Here is a 21,075-nt window from a genome sequence, read left to right on the forward strand (position 1 = left end):
TTACTCTGTGGAAGTCTTGGCCAGGGTGTCACAGGAGCTGTAGCTGACCCCGGAGAAGGCCTCCTTGCAAGGCAAGGTCCTCATTCCATCCATCCAGTCACCCATCGTCCCCACTGAGGGAACCTCTGAACTGCTCCTGTCCAACAACAAGTTGGCTGGCCTGAGAGGAGAGAGTGGAGGGAGAACATGAATGGACAAGTAATAACCATGAACACTTACATATTAATAAAAGTGGGTAGTTGCATAGTTTCAAGAATGCAAAGACACTATTGCCAACCAGATCCTTAGCTGACACTCACACCACAGCTTGGTCTATTTAAACATCCGTCTCCATACTATACATTTAATTGCTACTGTACTGTAGCTACCAACTGCTTTTCAGTAAGCCACCTCTCTTGCAAGGGGTAAGTATGTGAATACAGAGTATGTGTGTTGAGTTGATATATGCAGCGTCTGGCTCTGATCTTGTCACTCCCCTCAAGAGTACACAGAGTCAGCACAGAGAAAAACAGGGAGTGACGATAACAAAGTTCTCCTGTAGGGAATTCAGAGCCTACAGGTAGACACTAGGATGGGGCTGGTGTTACGCAAGCAGTTTATATTATCTAGAACGAAATCAGAGAACAGCAAACAGAATCACCTGATGTATCAGTCTTTCAGATGCATATATTCACATTCAAAAGGCTGACAAATCTGCTGACACGTTTCAGCATAAAGCCTTCCACATCATGTGGTCAGTAATCAACAGAAAACAGTTACACCTGTACACCTGAGAGGACGTCCTCTACCTCCACCCCCACCCCAAAAAAAACAAAGCAAAGGGTGCATCTGTTATCTTGTATGTTGCTGAGAGAAGAGTACTTCTCTTGACATACAAACTGTGCTTGACTGGTTTGTCCATAACCTTTATCACATAGGTGGCTGACAAAAAGTTATATCTTAATTCATTTTATACTTTCAGATTTTCAGTGTAACCATGATTAACATATTCACATAGTACGTGCAGGCCTACTGGCTAAAATGTGGCATTGATAAAATATTGTTTCAGCAATTTGTCTTCTCTCAATTAGTGGAATTTGTGTTTATTTTTTCCATTTTTATATTGTGCTTGGATACCTGCAGTACTTAATATAAACCAGACCACTTGATCTGATCCCTCATCAGGGAGCCATACACATGTGCACACACTTACACACTCACACACTCACAAGAGTCTTATGGCCTCTTATGTGTCTGTTGCATAGGCTTCCAGTAAACCTGCGCAATGCCTTTGTGATTTGAATACATGGGGGAAATCAAACCGCCACAAAAATTATTTCCATAATATATTTAACATATTCAAGAACAAGATTGCTAACAAAAGCGGCATCGGTTTCTGTCTAATGTCATTACTGTTTCCTGCAGTACATGTACCATGCAGAAAAATGCAACATTAGATTTGATTACACTTGATGGTTTCAATTGCATTAAATCAAATTAAATGAACTGCATTGGGCTTTAGAGTGCTCAGTCAACAGTAGAGGGTGAAGGAAAGGCTGCAGGCACTGTTCTGACTAGCTGTGACTGATAGTTGTTGAAGGTGGGGGTGGGGGGTTAACGAGAGAGGTAGAATGACATACAGTACAGAGAGCGAGGGAGAGGAGTATTACAGCTTGAGAGTGGAGGGAGAGACTAAAATGACAGAAAGCTATTTTCCTAATTAATGTCTAATCTCTGATGTCACTACTGTTGCTGTGCTTTATATAAATATGACTCCCCTCTGCTGTGTGAAACTTGATTACATCAAGGCAGGAAATGGGAAACCAGGTCAAACCACATGAAGTCAAACTGAGTCTCAAAACACAATGAACAGTGAAAACCAAAGAAGGATTAGTAACAGCAGTTTGTGTGTTTATTGCTAAATCTGTGAATGGCAATCAAAAATGGGTTGCAACTGGTGCGCTCTTTTTTATCACACTCTACACCTGTCTTGCACATCAGACAAAGGCACCTGCATCAAGACAAGCACACACATACACACACACACACACACAGTGGAATAGAGCCTTTGCGAATAGGGCAGGACAGGATAGAAAAAAGAGTAGTTCTCCCTCAGGGAATACTATTCATAGCCTTGTAAATAAACTAATTATAATAACAGGAAGTCCACCTCTGCCTAACTGATTTGGACTGGCAGTGAGGTTTGGAGCCATTGTGTGTGCTTATGTGCGTGAGAGTCTGGGAAATATTATTCAGGGTTCATGGAATTAGGAAGGTGTGAATCATAAGACAGATGAAAAAAAAAAAGCTATTAAAGTTCTCAAGAATTCAAATTAATTTTCTTGTGCTACAAAATTAATTTAAAATATTCTGCAAAGTGGCATTTTGTGGCATCAGAAGTGGCATTAGAACTCAAAGAAATGTGTTTGGAGTTGTAAATTTGATAAATCCTGTGCACTTTGTTAACTGTTTTGGGATGAAATTTATTAGTAGCCATCTCTTACCTCTCATAAAGAGCATACTCTGCTTCGAAATGCTGGAGGTAGTTACTGTGTTTCTTTTTGGAACACAATACCATGTAAAGTTTTTTATATTATTACATTTTCAATTATATTTACTTTATTTTAGCATAATTTCAGTTTCTACTTGATCAACAGCTTATTTCTGAATGAAACATGAAAAAATATTACGATCCTTCATTTTATATTTTATCTGAAAGTCGGATGCATATTGTATTGTTAAAGAAGAAACATTCTCTGCACCCTTTGCTACATGTTAATTCAATGTCTTTTGATTTATAATCTAATAACCTGTATTACAGAAAATCATCAAGCTGTGATCAAGCAACACTGACGCCAACAAAGAGGTATAAAGAAAGAAGGAGAGTGAGTTGACATCTCAAACAGAGACAGGAAAAAGGGAAGAAAAAGGAGAGTTGGGGCAGGGGTGCATTTGAGGTGGTGGAGTGGGTGTTGTTACAATGATTGAGTCTTTTCCTGCCAGATCAGAGGCCTGTCAAAAGGCTGAGGGGCCCTCAGGACCCCCTGGAGAGACTGGTGTGTAGGAAAAAGAGGGGATTGAGGGATAGAGGGTGGGGGCGGTTTGCATGAGGGGGAAATAAGGAAGTGTCTGAATCTCCCTGAGAGAACAGTCTCATCTTTTTTTATGAAAGTGCCAAAAAAATGACTTTTTTCCAATATGCATTTGCTGCAAATCCAGCTGGGATAAACACTGAGATATATACAGTACATATATGTTTTGTATTTTCACTTTTGGGCTGTTAGTGTTCAGATTTTTTTACAAGATTATTGATTCTCTCCTTTCCTTGTATTTGCTCATGTACCACTTTTCCTTTTTTTTCTCCTCTGATCTCCTTTCCCCCTATATCATCTGCTTTCTTTTCCCCTCTCCTCTTTCTCCTCCAGGAGGTAAACTGTAAATGACCTTGTTTCCCCTCCCTTATCATTTTCTTTGTTTCCTTTGTTGTTACATTTTCAGCAACATCTCACGGCAACACAAGAGACATGATGATTGGTGAGAAAACAGAGAAACAGAAGAATGCGATGAAGGGGAAAATAAAGAGCAAAAGAAAGCATCTGTCTGACGGCAGAGGGAGTTTCAAAACCCCCTCGTGGACTTAACACCATAGGAGCACAGAAAACACCCGCTCAACAGAAGGAAGTATATATAGGCCGGAGAGAGAATAAAGTATACCCCCCTTCTAGTTTTCATTTCCCTTCCCCTCTCTTGCTCTATCTTTCATTCTTTTGACCTCCAAATAACCAGGGCTGTGTAGTCTCTTGTTTTTAGAGCTCTCAAGGGAGTAGAGGAGAGGTGGATGAGGAGAAGAGCTTGAACAGATACATGTGGGCAGGACAGTGTGAGAGGAATTCACCTTTCACTGTGTTACTGGAGCAATTCCCAGGGTGTCCCACGGAGAGGTTAGACCGACATATAAGACCGGTATTGGTCGTTTAAATTAAGCAGCTATTTGGCATCCCTTGCCTCTGTTGGATATGATGGATGTGATGTAGTTTTAATCAATACTACTCAGGTGGTCTGAGGGAAGCTATTAACCTAAATTGCTTCAAGTGTGACATTTTGATTTGATTCCACTCATGCATGCATGATTCTTACTTTGAACTCTTGATTTATATTACATGCCAGAGTTTCAGTATAGAGTTTAAGTGGGTGTTTAAGAGATGTGTTGACTTGAAAATGTTCAAATTGGTTAATACCCAAAACATCAGCATTAATAAATCTGCCGTCCCCTATCTTTTGTGCACTGTACCCCCATTCAGCCCTCTAGCACTTAACATTTTGACTTACTCAGCTGACGGATGGTGTTGCCCTATTGTTTGCCTTTTCATAGTTTCCTTATATCTTTGCCCATATATCTTCATTCTTCCCTTAAATGATTAATTGGACATGTTGAGTGATATGCTTATTCACTTTTTTGCTGAGAGTTAGATGAGAAAATAAATACCACTCTCATGTCTGCACGGTATATATGACGCTAACACCAACAGTTGGCTAGCTTAGCTTAGCACAAAGACTGGAAACAGACACATTGTGGTTTTAAGGGGGTGTTGGGGTGTGGGGGTGGGTTTATTTCTTGGCCGAACACAGGAACTTCCCGTCAGCTTCACAATGATTCAAGATTCCAGGAAGAGGCAAGTAAGTAACTACACATATTTCCCAAAATGTCAACTGGTTTCCTTTCACCAATTTTCCCACATTCCCAACCACCTTATCCTACAGACCAAGATCCACACCAACATAGATCTCAGCTCAATTCCATCTGCAGCCATGGCCACAGCTCCAGTCCCACTTCTTTCACCAGGAAATGGATTAGCTCTTGTCTCATCTCCAACCCCATTTCCAGCTCAACAATTGAACATGAAGCAAAGACCCTTATTCTCTAGATAGAGGCTGTTTGAAAATGAATCACAGAGGAGTAATATTATAGATTTGATTTGTAGTTACATGTTCATAGAGGCTTGTCATTATAAATTTTGCCTTGCAAGGCTTGGGGGAAATGTTTATTATGTAAAAAGCCATATCCAACTACATCTGTAGCAGTACATCACTGACCCTTGCACAGAAGTAGTAATTGTATTCTAGCCCTTTGGCTGCAGCCATTCCTGTGCTTTGTTAAATGCAAACACATTATTCTGTGGAGCCATTATAACCTGTGATCTCATATATTTTAGACACCCTGTAAAGCCTGTCTGATAGATAGTGGCCTCTAACCTTGATTGGGCTCTCAATGGCCTATAATTAGTCTCTGACAGCCAACCTTGGCCCACTGACCCCAGCCCCTCTCCATCCATATATACAGAGACGGTAAACTCTGACCAGGTCCCACCCCTGAAGCCTCCAGATGCTCTACTCTGGTCCTAGACTGTGGTCTGAGCTTGTGGAGGAGGGGGTGCTCCATTAACCAGCCAGGACAGCCCTGCGACAAACGAGGTGTGTGGAGTTGAGTACAGCTGCTCCCGCTGTGCAACTGCCACCGCACACACACACACACACACACACACACACACACACACACACACACACACACACACACACACACACACACACACACAGTTCTCATAAATCACCACACACTCCTCTGTCGGCCAGCCTGTGCTCACCCAGTGTTAAAAGCCAATCAGGAAAATTACATGCAAACTCCAAGGGACCTATTTTCACTTTCTTAAGAAATCATTAGTCAATGTTATGAGCTCTGACGTCTCCATAATACCACAGCCGGCTGCAGACCCCGTGCTTAGCCCCCTTCCCGCCCAGAATTGACAACTGTACATGGGCTGCCCTGATTCCACAGAGTCCCTTGAGAGAATGGTGGTCTCCACAAAGGAGAGATAACATTAAAACAAAAGGACAAATAAAGATGAATATGATATTAGATGGGAAAGGATAAAAATTATTTAGAAAATTTGAAAATAATTTAGAAAAAAATTATTTAGACAAAGGCATACAGCCTTTGTCTTTTGTATTGTCCATTACATTGATAATGAATAACAGTGCTTCATAAGCTACAACTGCCATTATTGTCCCAATGCTTTGTGATCGCCAATAAGCAAAGTGCTATGACCTGCAATAACCCATAATGCTGTGCTACCTCTGGTATTGGATTGTCTGGTGGCAGGTGTCTGTCAGATACATGGAAACCACAGCAGGAGACAAAAGCTGCAAATTTAATTACATGTGTAAAATTCTAAATGATTAACATTATCTATCTTTCACACAGCAAATTGTAATGACATTAAATTTACATTCAAGATTTTTTGATGTTTTTTGAAAAATTGTTTATGAATTGGTCTGAATGATGTATGGGTCTATCATTTGTACTACCAGAAAATATGGAAGACCACAAACACAAAGAGGGAAAAGTTACAGTATCTGTAGGGTACCTGGATGTGGTGTTGGCCGTGATTTTGAGGCTACCGGGGTTGCGTATGAGTTTATCCAGGATGCTGACTATCTGTTCAAACTTAGGCCGGTTGTTCCTCTCCTTCTGCCAGCAGTCCAACATCAGTTGGTATAGGGTAGCAGGGCAGTCCATGGGTGGTGGGAGGCGGTAACCCTCATCTACAGCCTTTATTACCTTGATGTGGGAAAGAAAATATAAGATTTGAGAAAGGACAGATGAGATACAGTCCAAACTTTTGACTGGTACTGTACATTTAACAGCAAAACAACATCCACCATGCTCTATTGTAGTAGTTACTGTTTTTATTATCAGGGTTTTACATAGTACACAAAAGTAGCCTTCTGGAAATGCCCTTAGTGGTGGGTTACATGTATTGATCCTTAATTTTGTTTTTGGATCTTACATTGTCTTGTCTTGTATTGCTACTATAAGTGATTTGTAATTGTAAATATTGTGTGTCACATAGGATCCAGGTTCCACATACTTTTTGCAGTTTCAGTCTTGATATTTGTATTGTATGACAGAACCCAATACTACTTCTCTAACCTTAATTGACTTAGAGGTGTAAACAGAGTCAGAATCTGTTTAGAGTGCCTTATTGTAACACATCTGTGGTTTTCCCTTCCATGTTTTATATTGTTGTCTTTTTTTCTACATTTTTACCAAATTTAGAATGGCCATTCCCATTTGCACTGGTTTCTATATTACTGATAACTCTCACTGTTACTGCTGGAGATTGTTGCAGTCCTACTTTCCTAGCCTATTTCCCATCAGTGAAACCTCTCAAATATGCCAAGCTGGCGGCACTGGTGCAGTGGTGGATGGATGTTTATACTCCTGCGCCATACAGACGTCCCTGCAACAGGAAGTTGACTGGGCATCTTTGTACTCACATCCTGATTAGACATCTCCCAGTAAGGCCGTTCCCCGTATGACATCACCTCCCAGAGCACAATGCCATAACTCCATGCATCACTGGCTGATGTAAACTTCCTGTAGGCAATAGCCTCTGGAGCCGTCCACCGGATAGGGATCTTACCTCCCTGAGACACAGAAAGTAAGACAATGATCAATCAACCAATCATTTAATAAATTAATATTTTGCATCACAATCTTGCTTCTGGACATTACTATGTTCTTTCATTGATTAACTTTTGTGCAAAAATCCGTAAAAGACCATAGATGTCAGACATATAACATGGCAAAATCATATCCTCAAAAACAGATTGTCAGGACAAAGAGCAGTATTACAGTAAAGACGGTGGAGAAGTTTTGAAAATATATATAAGAGCAGTCTGGATCTGAAATGTAGGTTCATGTCACATGCAAAGGCCTAGGTGTCCTGGAGATTCAGACAATTTTAAGGGCTGTTCTGAAACACTGTAGCCCCTATGGGCTCTGCGGTTTGGACTTAAGCATGTTGATCGCAACCATAGATTCAGAACTTGAACAGTTATCTGAAATATTATTATTATTATTTCCAGTGTGGGAAAATCTGCAGTGGGAACTGCAGTCTCATGTTGCCTCAAGGAGCTGCTGGACATGTAGAAGCATTTCTTGTGTGTGTGTGTGTGTGTGTGACAATTTGGGTGTCCTATGATTAATTAGCTTTCCCACATTGGCAAGTATAAATATTCTGACAAAAATAATTTTATATATTTAAATATTTTTCCTAAAAAAATCTAAAAACTCATCTAAAGACACATTGAATATTACTGCAACAAAAAATATTGGTCAGTTTTAATTAAAAAGTATCTGCGTCAACTTTAAGGCAGAAACAAAAAAAAAAAAAAGAAAAAACCCACTAATCAAACCATAATCCAACGTTTCCTGCATAATTTCTCACTGTGGTGTCTGCTGCATTTGTCATTCAAGCTGAGAAGCAGAACAAATGAAGAAAATGGAGCTGAGGAAAGGAGGCCGATAGCAGCCAAAGCTAACAGAGTTATTGGCCAAGTCACTCAGCTCTTGCCTGGTGCTGTGCAGTCACACACACTGCCTGCTAAAACTCTCTTCTACTTCTACTCTACCTAATACCTGGAATGTATAACAGAAAAAACACAAAATCACACACATGGGTGAACAAATGAACACACACACACACGTTGCCTTTAAACTCATACTGCACTCATCTGCTCCTCTAAGAGGTGGCCTCATGAAAAGGCCCCATGAAATGAAAAATACATTTTGCCAGTTTTAATCCTGTGTGCCTGTGTTAATTTTTCATTTATCTCTTATTATATGCCTTATATATGTCAAAAAATCATATTTCATATGTCAAAAATGGTTTCAGATGTTTGATGACTCATCCTGCACTCAGGGGCGTTTACAAAAGTTCATCCAATCAAATGTGATTGGATTGCTATGATCCACCATTAGTGGATCATAGTGGCCTGATTCATTCATCTCTCCCTTGTCCTACTCCTGATCTAACAACAGGTTTGGGTGCGTGTGGAGCCTACAGTCCCCTGTAGCTCCATATCATGCTAAACTCTAAGCCCCACCCATTTTTAGTGGTCCAATCAAATGCAAAGGATTTGATTTAAATCCCTCTACTAACTACACACCATCAAAATATTCCATTTCACTGGGAAATACGTCAAAGTACAGAAGCTAACTTCCGTTTCATGGGGCCTTTAAAGAGTAAGATGTATGAACATCATACACACACTTGACACACACAATCCAATAAAAACTTCTGATTTTGCCTAATGAATATAGGCCACCCAAAAAAAAAAGAGTTCCAGAGAGGGCTGGATGGCAATCTGCTCACATGTGTGGAGCATTGTCAGTTACTGTAACATGGCAAAGTTTATTATTCTGTCTTATTATTTTAGATTATGTATTTCTGGGAGAAAGGCAAACGGCACACTGACTGTTTATTTGACAAGCAATTCTCAGCCAGAAAATTATACTGTGTTTAAAAGGAGCTGCACGCATGGTCTAGACCACAGGATCTTATGATGAAAATGACCACACACATTGCAGAAAGAATAGCTGAATGCCTGGAGCATGGCGTGCCTGATGGTTGTGTTTCATTGTGTGACATGCTCCTCAAGAAAAGTGAGATCATTTTCAGTATTTCCAGTATAAATCTTTGCAAACCAATGTTTTCACATTACTTTCAAGATAGCGTCGATGGTTTCTGAAGAAATTAACTCAACCAATTAATGGATTCAGGTAGATGTTTTTGCCCTCAAGGTATCTTTAAGAAACATCTCAAGAAGATTCAAGGTGAGGTAAAACAGATTTCCCGCAGAAGATATATGGTAAGGTTGCTATGGTAACTCATTCCTGTTTAGACTAATCAAATCATTTGCAATCCAAAATGTTGTTCAGTATAGCTAATTATCTAAAAAACATTTGTCTCAAAACAAAGACAGTTGAGGGAAGGTTTCAAATGCAAAGTTGTAAATCTCATCCAAGAGCAATAAATACGACAGGAAACAATGGGCATAAAAAATGAACAAAAAAAAAAAAGGAAAAATAGGTTTTCTCTGTCTCAAACTAGGGCACAAGTAGAAACAGGGTTCTCCACGCATCTTCCAACAAAAAGCAGCTTCTCAGTTTAGGACAGCAGACTTCAAAAAACAGAAGGGACTGGAACACACTGATTAATTTGCAGCCTTTGTGCAAACAGACTAATGTTTCGACACTACTGTGTCATCATCAGAATCAGGGTCAGGGCACATCAAACCTCCACAAGTGTTCAAACTTCTACATCTTTATCTATCCGTTTCTGTTCTTAAATATTTGTATTTCTTTTAAGGTTTCTATTCTTTTAAATTTTAATTTGAACATTTCATGCTGTTTCTTTCTCTTTTTTAAATATCCCAATGTGTTATGTAATGCCACTTGAATTGCCCTTGTCTATGAAATATGCCATACAAATAAACTCACCTTGCCTTAGGCTGAGGGCTTGGACCACAAATGATAAACTACTAACAAATTCTGTAGAGCTTCAGTAGACTATTGGTGTGGATGTTTGGATAGTGGATGTCTCAACAAGCATTTGACCACACAAATACAGACATGCAACATTCTTATCAATGTAATACATCCCACCAGAGCACATGGTGCTTTGTGTAGTCCTTTCCATGACCTCCCAAGTTGGTGTTTGTTTGTCATTTCTGTGCTGTGATTCAGGTAGTTGAAGCTCTGTGGATTTATGTTAGTCTCATCACAACTCTGTTTTTATTTATGTGTTTCCCTACGTTGCCAGGAGAGTGGAAAAGGGAGTGTATGTGTGTGTGCTTTAGTTTAGGCTCTGTGAGTGAAATCAGTAGCTAGTTTTAGTGCTATAAGATTATAGTAGCAGTATTAATAGCAGTTCCTTTGCTGCTCTGAGGGAGTTTTATATAACGCTGCATTTTCAGTGATGCATTCCTGAATGAAACGGTGTTCCCCAGAACAATGCCGTACCTATTTGTTCATGCTGTCATTTATGTCCTTAGTTTGTGTTTGTGTTTCAGCTCACCCGGGTGGTGTAAGCGGCCTCCGGGTCATCCTCCAGAACTCGGGACAAGCCGAAGTCTGACACTTTACACACCAGATTGCTGTTGACGAGGATGTTTCGAGCTGCCAGGTCTCGGTGAACGTAACCCATGTCTGACAGATACTTCATGCCCGAGGCGATGCCGCGCAGCATGCCAACCAACTGGATGCCTGTAAACTGGGCATCATGTTTCTAAGAGAAAGAAAGAAGAAAGGGAGAGAGAAAAGAGCGGGCGTACACTGTTAATGCCACACTTTTAATGTATATTACATAGAACACAAAGGGAGTCTGACCTTTCTGATTATTTGCATAAAATGAAACCTTTTCAACATTAGTATCCACAGAATTTTCATTAACCTTTAAAAACCACCTTTGACATTCTGTACCTCATCTTCAGTTCAACTGTGAAATCCCAAAGCCAGAGCCACAGTAATGTATGGAAATTAGGATCAGACCAATATATAATTTTAATGTTATTTTTTCACATCCCTGCAGTGATTGTCATCCATTTCATATATGATATTATCTATTTGATTAGAGAGTCACAGAGTCTAAAATACAGTTTTTACAGGCTACTCTTCTGTGACAGGTATTTCCAGGGAGAACACAGAATGCTTAAAATAAAAAGTATATATCTCACTCCATGCATAACATTAAAACTGTAAAATTTAAAAGGTAGCAGATACGGGAACATTGGTGTTAATCATCAGAAAGCCATATCAGGTCAAAACTTACTAATATTGGCACATTGCACTTCCATTGCACAGTATCAAATTGTCTAGTAATCAGTTTATGATTCAAACCCTGAAGATCTCATTTGGATTATACATTGGATTTTTTTAGCTCTACAGAATGTTTGCAAAGTGCTGGACGAAAAAATAAACTGTTTTTTTTTCCTGTTTGCATTGGCAAGAGGAAGTGTTTACACTAGTTTATACAGCTAAGTGTTTATGAGTAAGCCTATATGTCTTGTGAGCTGCTGCTGCTGTCTGGATGGGAAAGTAAAATAAACAGAAGAGACATGAGGAGAGTGCACACTGAAAATGATAAAACACTAATAAAAAACAGAATATCTATCTATCTATCTATCTATCTATCTATCTATCTATCTATCTATCTATCTATCTATCTATCGAGTATACCGTGACTGTGTCAATGTTCTGGTCTGCTCTGTTTGTCAAAGACCACGTCATTTGCAAGATGACTGTGAGATGAGTGTGTTTTTCTTTGAAAACCATCCGGGCCCACCTCACTTCCCATTTTGTCTGGAGCAATTAGTGGCCGGACCACCTGGCTTAGTCACTTCAAAGCTTTGCAGATTCAGAACACGCACATAAGCTACAATGCATAAGCTATGAATTTGCATGTGTGTGTATGTGTGTGTGTGTCTGTGTGTGTGTGTGTGTGTGTTTGCACATATGACATATTTTCAGTGATGAAGTGCAGGCCTCTGGCAAAATGTCAGAAAACAACAGCTACTCCTCCAGTACGTGTCTGGATGCTGTGCAGACATAAGGAAAAGTCTTAAAACAGGCGTCAGTACAGATGCCTGCATGCCAGTGTTATGGCTTGGCTGTTGTGCTTTGACTAATTTCAGTGAGGCATGTCAATTACTCCTTTAGAGACAGAAGCATGGCAGGGGAGCAGTAGGCACACAATTAACTGTAAAAAAAACAAAAAAAAACTGATAAACTTTGATAAACTCTATATCTGACACAGTCAGAACTGCTGAAACCAACCTTCCTAAAGTACAGTATTTACTGTAATCTAGAGCCTTACAACCAATATCCGAGCAAATTTTTAATTTATTTACTATTTTTAAAAATAGTAATTATAACACTAATCATTTCTTAATTATCAGCACACTTTTTTGCACATTTTTAAAATATATATGTCAGGTATTATATTAGACTGATCTCTGTAATCTGTGGAAGTGCTGACATTTATTTTTACACAACTGCATTGTCCACAATTGAAATAACTAAGCTAAGCCATGTTTTTCAAAGCACAGAGGAAGTAAGATTTAATTCATGATGCTCAGAGACGACAGCATTTCAACACCATAAATATAGATTCCTCACACCGCTATTTTATTCCAGCTCTGATACAATAAGTCTCTCCTGCATGTTCTCATAAACTTCTACACTTTTAACACTTGTTTGAAAAAATGTCATTGTTGAGCATTACAAATGCAAGCTATGTAAGCAAATGTAATTTTAAAATGTAATGTCTAAGATTTACTGTACTGCTTGACCAAGTGACCCGGTATGTAATGTAAACATAGTGTTGGACTGTGTGTTGCACAGGTGCGAGACACTTTTTAACACCTCACCATGAAGTTCAAAACCTTGTAAAATAGTATGTGTTCTTTCAGTATTTGTTCCCTAAGCTGCCTCAGGGACCTCTATGATGCCTTATGATCCATTCTAGTCTCTAAACATACAGTGTATGTGTGTGTGTGTGTGTTTGTGTACAAACAGTATTACTTACTCTCAAGAAGCTGTCCAGAGATCCATTCTCCATGTACTCTGTGACAATCATGACGGGTTTACCTGTGACAGAAGAAGAGATTTCAATCTATGGTCACATCTTATCCAGAGTCGAATCCATGTACAGGCATTCTAGTTACATACCTAGGGCCTCATTGCCACTAGGGGGCCCACACAGAGGGGTAAAATAATGTGTGACACAAAAAAACAAAACATATACAACTTTATATTAGCGTTAATGTGCGGGAAAAAGTATTTTCCGGTTCAGTTAGCAGCAGCGACATACAGGCTACAGTAGCAGCTTTTTGGTATTGGTATGCTTTCAGGTGCAGCAAAGCGCAAAAAAAAAAAGAAATAAAAAAAAAAAGAAAAATGAAGAAAGAAAACAGCAGAGAGGGGCTTCACACAAGTTTCTTTCAGGCCCTGCAATTTCAAAGCCAACAAGCCAGCCTCAATTACCGGCTGCTGCAAGACCCTCTCCGCCCGAAGACTCGGAAAAAAAATCGAAAATACAGTCTGCCTCGTGTAATCTATCCATTTAATCCGGCTCTGATCTTATCAGTCGTATAACTCAGAAAGTGAGTTCAATGACTTTTGCTTGTTTTGCTGTGCAGCTGAACAGCCATCCAAACAAAAACCTTTCGTACTCCAACATCATATTGATTTCAGATTTATTCTCTGAAACTGGTAAAGTCATATAAGAGTCAACAGGGAGGGCTGTAACTTGACTTAAAGCAGACATACATGGGGCATGATAGGGACCAGGTACAACTCACTCACTCTCTGTCTGTCACACATACATACACACATGCACACACATGCACACACACACACATGTATTCAGCAAAATGAAATGATCCAAGTTATAGCTTTAAGGGCAGCGGGTCAGCTGTCAAAGTGTGACATCTTTATTTCTGTGGAAGATCTGGCTGTAAATCCATGCTGCCTGCTATCATCTGTACCTGATCAGACTATGGCCAACACGAGGTTTATTACAGGAGAAGAAAGAAAAAAAAAAAAATCTCTTTAAGAAACCTTTAAATCAGCCATTGTTAAATGAACAGCCCCGGTGTCAGGACTTGTTTGTGTCCCAGATGGCTTTGTTCTTGCTGCTTCACTCGACTTACCACCAGCCGTATGCTTCTTCTCCATTTTATTCTGATTAATGTGCCCTCCTACCTCCTCCCCCCCCCCACTTCCCCCTTTAATTCCCAACCTACCTTTTCTCTATCATCCCTGCCTCTCTTTCCCCATCACCCTCATCCCTCCCTCTGCTTTCTATCCCTCTTGCATGTATTAATGTGAACCCTCCCCACATCTGGTGAGACAGACTTTTTAAAAAAAAAAATTTTCAGGAATGACAAGAGCTGCATGGAGAGGATGATGGAATCAGAAACAAATATATTACCACCCTCACTGAAAAATAATAAATGTTTCATTACAGTAATAATGATGAGAGTTGGCTCACTTGATTCCTTTAATTAAATAAAAGCAGATCTGAACAAAGCAGATCTGATGTGAATTACTGTTTAAAATGCTCACAAAACAAAAATAAAAATAAAAAAAAATCTAACAAGCATTGTGTTGGCAGTCCAGACAGAAGTTGCAGTTGAGTTAAGTCTGGGGTTTAGAGATAAAAAAATAAATTATGACTTTGTGAATCTGTGAAATTTAAACCATTTGTCCTCTCATTTTCTCCTTAAAAAGACTTCATTAGGCTTCTAATGTAAGTTCCATGATACGACTTTTCTACTTTTTCGCCAAAAAAGAAGGTAAACTCAAAACTAAACTGGTCTAAATTAACTCCCCGAACAGCATGGGTTCTCTCAATTACAGTGAAAAAAAAAAAATCTCACCATTTAAACACAGTTTCACCCTCCACCCACACCCAGAATCCCTAAAAGGCTGTGATGGATCACTCCGTTTAACAGCGGACGGCTTTTACAGTCGCTGACTGGAACACACACACCCGTTCCTCCCTCCTGTCCTCCGCCCTCTTCTCTCTTCTCTCTATTCTCAACATTGGCAGCAAAGATAAAGGCCCCCAAGCTCCTTTTGTTCTGCGAACACAAGTGTGAGTACATGTGTGCAAGTGTGGATGTGTGTGTGTACGGGCGTGAGAGAGAAGAGTACATGCGCGTGTGTGTATGTGTGTGTGTGTGTGTGAGTGCGTGTGTGTTTGTGTGCCCGAAAATATGCAGCCTGTGGATCAGCCAAGAACAGCAGCAAGGTAAATGGGGTGTGAAAGTCTCAGGATTATTAAGAATTAACAGGAGCAGCTCAATAAATCACCCCACAGCAGTGTGTGTGTGTCTGTGTGTGAGAGCATATCAAATGGACCTTCTAAAACTATACCCTGCACTCATGCTGCTCCAGCTCACGCACATCTGTTCAGGGTATCCCCTCCAAATGTCATGTACACACACACACACACACACACACACACACACAAATGCTCACACTACTGAATTTCGGGCTTCCCCTATTAGTCTAAAAGCAGCAAATGAAACCGCAGTCAGTGTTATTGCAGCATTCCTCACCAGCTGGACATTCATAGGAAGAGTGGTTTAAGATGTATTAGACAAACACACTCTCAATGATGAGGGATTACCCGCATGAATAAACAAATAAAGTGGCCGTAGAATGCAGATTCCAATGAAAAAATAAGAACTGCTTTGCTTTCGTGAGACAAGAGGAAATAACCAGATTTGAAAACTACACTGTGTCCAAAATCAAACTAGATCGCTATCGCACTGTGCTGTATTCACTTTCCATCATTTTATTTTACTCTCAGAATTAGAAGTGTATAATTTATGCATACTTTTGTGATATACTCCATGTAAGTTTTGACTCAAAATGATGAGTCAGTAAATACTATAAGGTACCTATACAGTGGGGATTATACTGGGGGCTATTTTTATTGACACTAAGCCTGACATGTCTGCATAAACTATAAAGAAAGACCATAAATAAATAAACTAACACAATATAATTTAAATGTACTGTCTGTTGCAGTTTGCATGTTATGGTTTGACTCCTTATTTGGCAAAAACCGTTTCTGATTCAAATGAGTCACTTCAATAAAGTCATAGAATTCAAACAAATTGAATTAAAAAGAGCAGGGAGCAATTAAGGCGTTGAGATTACACGAGAGTTGGGGAGAGATGAAGAAAAGTAGAACAAATGAGACAAAATAAAAGGAATCAAACACTGAGGACAATTAAGTGAGGGGAAGTTCTCCAGGTATTCTGTTCCACTCTTTGGAGGAACTGTACTGGCAGAACTACTTAACAAGCTCAGTGCCACGGGGAGAGATAGAGGCCAGGCTGGTTTCTCAGCCACAAAGTTCAGACTCATTATTTCCCTTTTTCTGCAGTCATCCCTTTTTAAAGAGGCCTTCTGCGTGCTAATGATAGTCTTATAAAAAGGCCCAGAGGGGAGCGAGTCAGAGATATGGATTTATGGATTTATGCCTGCTTTGGACACAGGCTTTGATCAGAGCCCATTGATCTGCAGAGATTTACACCATGGCAACTCAATAAAACTCCTGCGCTCTTTCACAGAAGTGTCGGCCACTTTAGAGCCATTTGTCAAAGACAATTGCAGATCCGGAATCGGTAAAAAGACTCTCCTGAGAGGCCAGATCTGTTATGGAATGAGAATATAAATCATATCTCTGCTCTCTTTTCTGTTTTTTTTTCAATTCAGTTCTACACTGAAACACCCATAATTTACTCACAAAAAAAATGTATTAGCATGTGGCATAACTCCTATATAAATTCAAGAACAAATTAATCAAAAGTACAAGACAAAATTGGATTGCTGGATTGATATTTCAGCCGATCCTTATTTTCACAGATGCATGCGAATATAAAAATTCCCTTCAAAGTGCCTTTGAGTAATGAGTCATGCGAGCACTTACTGCGCGTTACCACACCCTCCAGCCTGATGATGTTGGGATGATCAAACTGTCCCATGATTGATGCCTCAGCAAGGAAGTCCCGCCTCTGTTTGTCTGTGTATCCTCCTTTAAGAGTCTTGATGGCCACGCAGATCTCCTTCTTACTGGGCAGCTTCAAGCGACCGCTGCACACCTCGCCGAACTCACCTGAAGATAAAATCATGGAAGACGCAACAATACAGTTGCTCAAATGAGGAGCTTTTTTTTTTTTTTTTTACTCCCAAAGTCACTGACATAAACAAGTCCAGATTTCAGTCCTCTGAATTCTAATTAATAATGTGCTGTCATGGAAACACTGCCTACAAAACACTGTGATTAATATTTATTGCTTGTGTTGTCTTATGACCATACAAATGGAGCTAGATGTACTTTCATCTGCAAAGGCTGATTATCATGACAAAGATGCACATAAAAAAGATCTTCATGATTACCACGGGCCCTAACAATCTGTTATTGGAAAAAACATAAACACATAATGATTTGTTACCATGATTAACTAATGTAACTTCAGACTCTGAAGTCATTCTACGGTACACATCCAAATAACTTCAAACTTAACAGACAGCATAGTGACATTTAACCTTTTTCTCAATGTCCTATTGAAACGCAGCGTGACTCAACATCCATCAATTAGTATTACTTGCCAGTGAGGGGATGTGTGTGTTTACTTCAGCCCATGCCTGGGTATGTGCATGTTTGTGTAAATGTGTGTGTGTGTGTGTGTTTCACAAGGTACTGTAAGCTTCGGAGGCCGGCTGGCCACTTCAAAGGCAGCCAGCCATGTTACAGCTGGTGATGGGGATTTGGCTGGGCTGTAGAAGATGACTGGAGTCAGTATATGTGTGTGTATATGTTTCTGTGTGTTGCTCTACAATGTATATGCATATTGAGTGTGTCCATGCAAGGTGATGTAAGAGCTGAGACATGTGCAGATCTCGCTCTGCCCTGTACAATCATTTCCCATAGCAGCTCTGGATCAGAGAGCATGGGTCAAACACTAGACTTGAAGCGATGGGGTCTGGAAGAGCTTAAGCCAGAATAATTACACCCTGTCTAAAGACCAAAAGCATGCCTGTTCTTTCCTGCTCAGCTCCATCCTCCTGGCCCTCAGCAGTGGACAGACGAGCCAGGCCAAGGAAACTTTTTTATGTGGTCACTCTGAGAAAGAAGATCTTGGTCTAATAAAGCTTGATTAGGGACACTCACTCCTTTCCTGTTCTGAGTGGAGCTAGGTATCCCACTTTGATCTAAAAGTCTGACCCATGTAAGCAGAGTGGTGCATGTTTTCTGTCTTTTAACACACAATCACCAATTGGCAAGAAGATCAAAGTCTTGTTAACATGTTTAATGAAGACAGATGGGGGTTGAGGCAGGGATGAAGAAAGTGGAGGTATGCTGTATATTGTTCAGAGTTCTTATACGGCTTCATAAAAATTACACAGATGTGTGGTACGTTGTATTCAAACCGATGGACAGAAATGTTCACATCGTGGCTTAAGCTTCACCTTTAACGTTCAATTCATCTGTTTGTGAGTTAAAATAAAAGTTAGCTTCTATGCTACTGAATGGCATTGTTAGCATTTAACACCAACACCGTGAGCCTTAGCAATGATTTGTTAAATTAAAAATTGAAAGGTAAATTGAAAAAGGTGTGACTGTTGAAGGAGTACTGACTGATGTCTCATTGTACGCCTATGACGTCGTCGAACTCGGGAAGGAAAGTTAATGAAAAATTAATGCTGAGGCAACAATATCGTCTTTTTTTTTATTTTTACACATTCTCCTTGCTCATCAAAACCTGGCAGGATGAGGAGCGGGCCACAGAGGTCTGGTAAGCTCATTTCTTTCTTACTCTACACCCTCGGATTTTTAGTCATCTTCAAGTTACGTCACTTCAGGCAATTTATCAGACTTCGCACAGCTCCCTCTGGAGCCACAAAAGGCTTTATACAACTGTTTTTGGGTTTTTTTTTTTCTTCACATATGCAGCAGTACTCCCCAAGACATGTAAACAGACTTTGATGTGTGTAAAACTGGCACAGTTCCCATTTATGCTGAGTGTCGACACTGGACTAGTCAAAGAGAGTTTGCCCCAAGTGACTCCAATCATCTAATATCTAAAGTTTCTTGTGTTAGAGTGAAAGCAAGGCCATTATTTATTAAGTAAGATATAGTCTTTATACACTGACCATGATTTCATAGTTGCTTTCTAGCAGAGATAGTAGTCGACTTATTGCACATTGGTGTGTGTTTTCTTTATTTTTTACACCTGCAACGTTGCAAAAAATGTTTAATATTCTAGATATATTGTGCATTAGTTTATACATATCTCTCCAATTGGTCTGGCAGATTTTAAAAGGTTAATGCTTGTGTAACATCAAAATGTCACTTCAGAAGCAAATCATTCACAGATTCTTCAATGAATAAAACATGAAAACAAATATTTCATATAAGAAGTGTACAACAGTGACTTGTCTGAATCTGACCAAAAAAAAAAAAAAAGCCAATACTTGCCCATATCTTTGTAACCCTATAGAAATCAATATGCTTTGTCTCTGCTATGTACTATGAAAAATGCATTGTGCAGTGTAGCGTAGTCCAGTGTGGAGTCAGGTATTAGATTCTCAGGCTGTTCTGACAGCTTTACAGTGTGGAGGGCTGGTGGGACTCTGGAGACCGGCCTGCTGATGTGTGCTGTGTGCTTTAGTCTCCATCTATTCTTTCTGCACTCAACATGAATCACAACGCATTACCCTCCCGTCTGCACTCCTGCTCAAGTTATCAAGGAGTACATCAGCAGAGGAGGGGAGAGGAGAGGAAAAGAAAGTGTAGGAGAGAAGCTGAAAGAGTGAGAAAAAGAAGGGAAAATACCTCCATGGAGAAGAAAAAGAGAAGGAACAGAAAGAAACCTATTAGATTTCTCTTTCTATCACTCATTATAATTACCTCGTAGTAGTCATAGACATATTAACTGGAGTATCATTAAAAGGCCTAATGGCATAATTGATATAATCCCCCTCTGATATGATGCAGTTTATTCAAATGCATATTATGTAATGGATGGGTATTGTAATTGTTGTCTATAGGGAGCCTCAATTCTAAATTTGGTCTATTGTGGCCTTCAAATGATGACACACAAACACAGATGAATATTAATAATAAATATTATAAGGCAAGTATTATCTGTTCTGCAACCAGCAGCAGGTTTCAGCTGGTAGTGACTCCTACTCACACAGTTCTACAGCAGCTGCTGCTGCTTAACTGACATCACCATTGTTTGTTTCCCGTTTCCGACTGTGAGTCAGAACGTTTAAAAAAAAAAAAAAAAAAGTACCTACGATCGCCCCCTAACTTTAACCCTGTGGTGTTTTCTGTAGCCTTGATGATGAAGGTTGCTTAAACATGAGGAAGTAGTAACTTTAACCCAAACCATGTTTCTCAAATCTTAACAAAGTGATCATTTTGACCCAACCCATTATCTCTCCCTAAATCTAAATTATGATACTTTGCTTCTTCCTGGCATGATCAATGTAGCTAACTTGACAGCTAGCTTATACTTTTGTGAATCCAGTTTCTTTTTTACTGTACTGATTAATTTTTACAATATCTTTGGTGTGACTGTTGTTCATAGTATCTTTTTCTGATTTGTAATTACCATCATTTAATTTGTTTTCCAATACCTTCATTGGAAGTGTGTTTAGCTCGCTGC

General features: G+C 39.6%; 1 protein-coding gene across 7 annotated transcripts in view; it reads right to left on the bottom strand.

Moving 5' to 3' along the window:
* epha3 (eph receptor A3) overlaps nucleotides 1-21,075 on the bottom strand; it is a 102,390-nt gene that overhangs the window by 9,366 nt on the left and 71,949 nt on the right. For all 7 annotated transcript variants that reach the window (XM_042425905.1, XM_042425899.1, XM_042425898.1 and 4 more), the window contains 6 exons: nucleotides 17,328-17,513; nucleotides 13,407-13,468; nucleotides 10,899-11,108; nucleotides 7,315-7,464; nucleotides 6,402-6,595; nucleotides 5-160 (listed from right to left, as the gene is read on the bottom strand). In XM_042425905.1, the coding sequence (XP_042281839.1) occupies nucleotides 5-160; nucleotides 6,402-6,595; nucleotides 7,315-7,464; nucleotides 10,899-11,108; nucleotides 13,407-13,468; nucleotides 17,328-17,513 (958 nt within the window). The remainder of the gene's footprint in view (nucleotides 1-4; nucleotides 161-6,401; nucleotides 6,596-7,314; nucleotides 7,465-10,898; nucleotides 11,109-13,406; nucleotides 13,469-17,327; nucleotides 17,514-21,075) is intronic.

Source organism: Thunnus maccoyii, chromosome 11 (assembly GCF_910596095.1).
Source record: "Thunnus maccoyii chromosome 11, fThuMac1.1, whole genome shotgun sequence".
NCBI classification, from domain to species: domain Eukaryota; kingdom Metazoa; phylum Chordata; class Actinopteri; order Scombriformes; family Scombridae; genus Thunnus; species Thunnus maccoyii.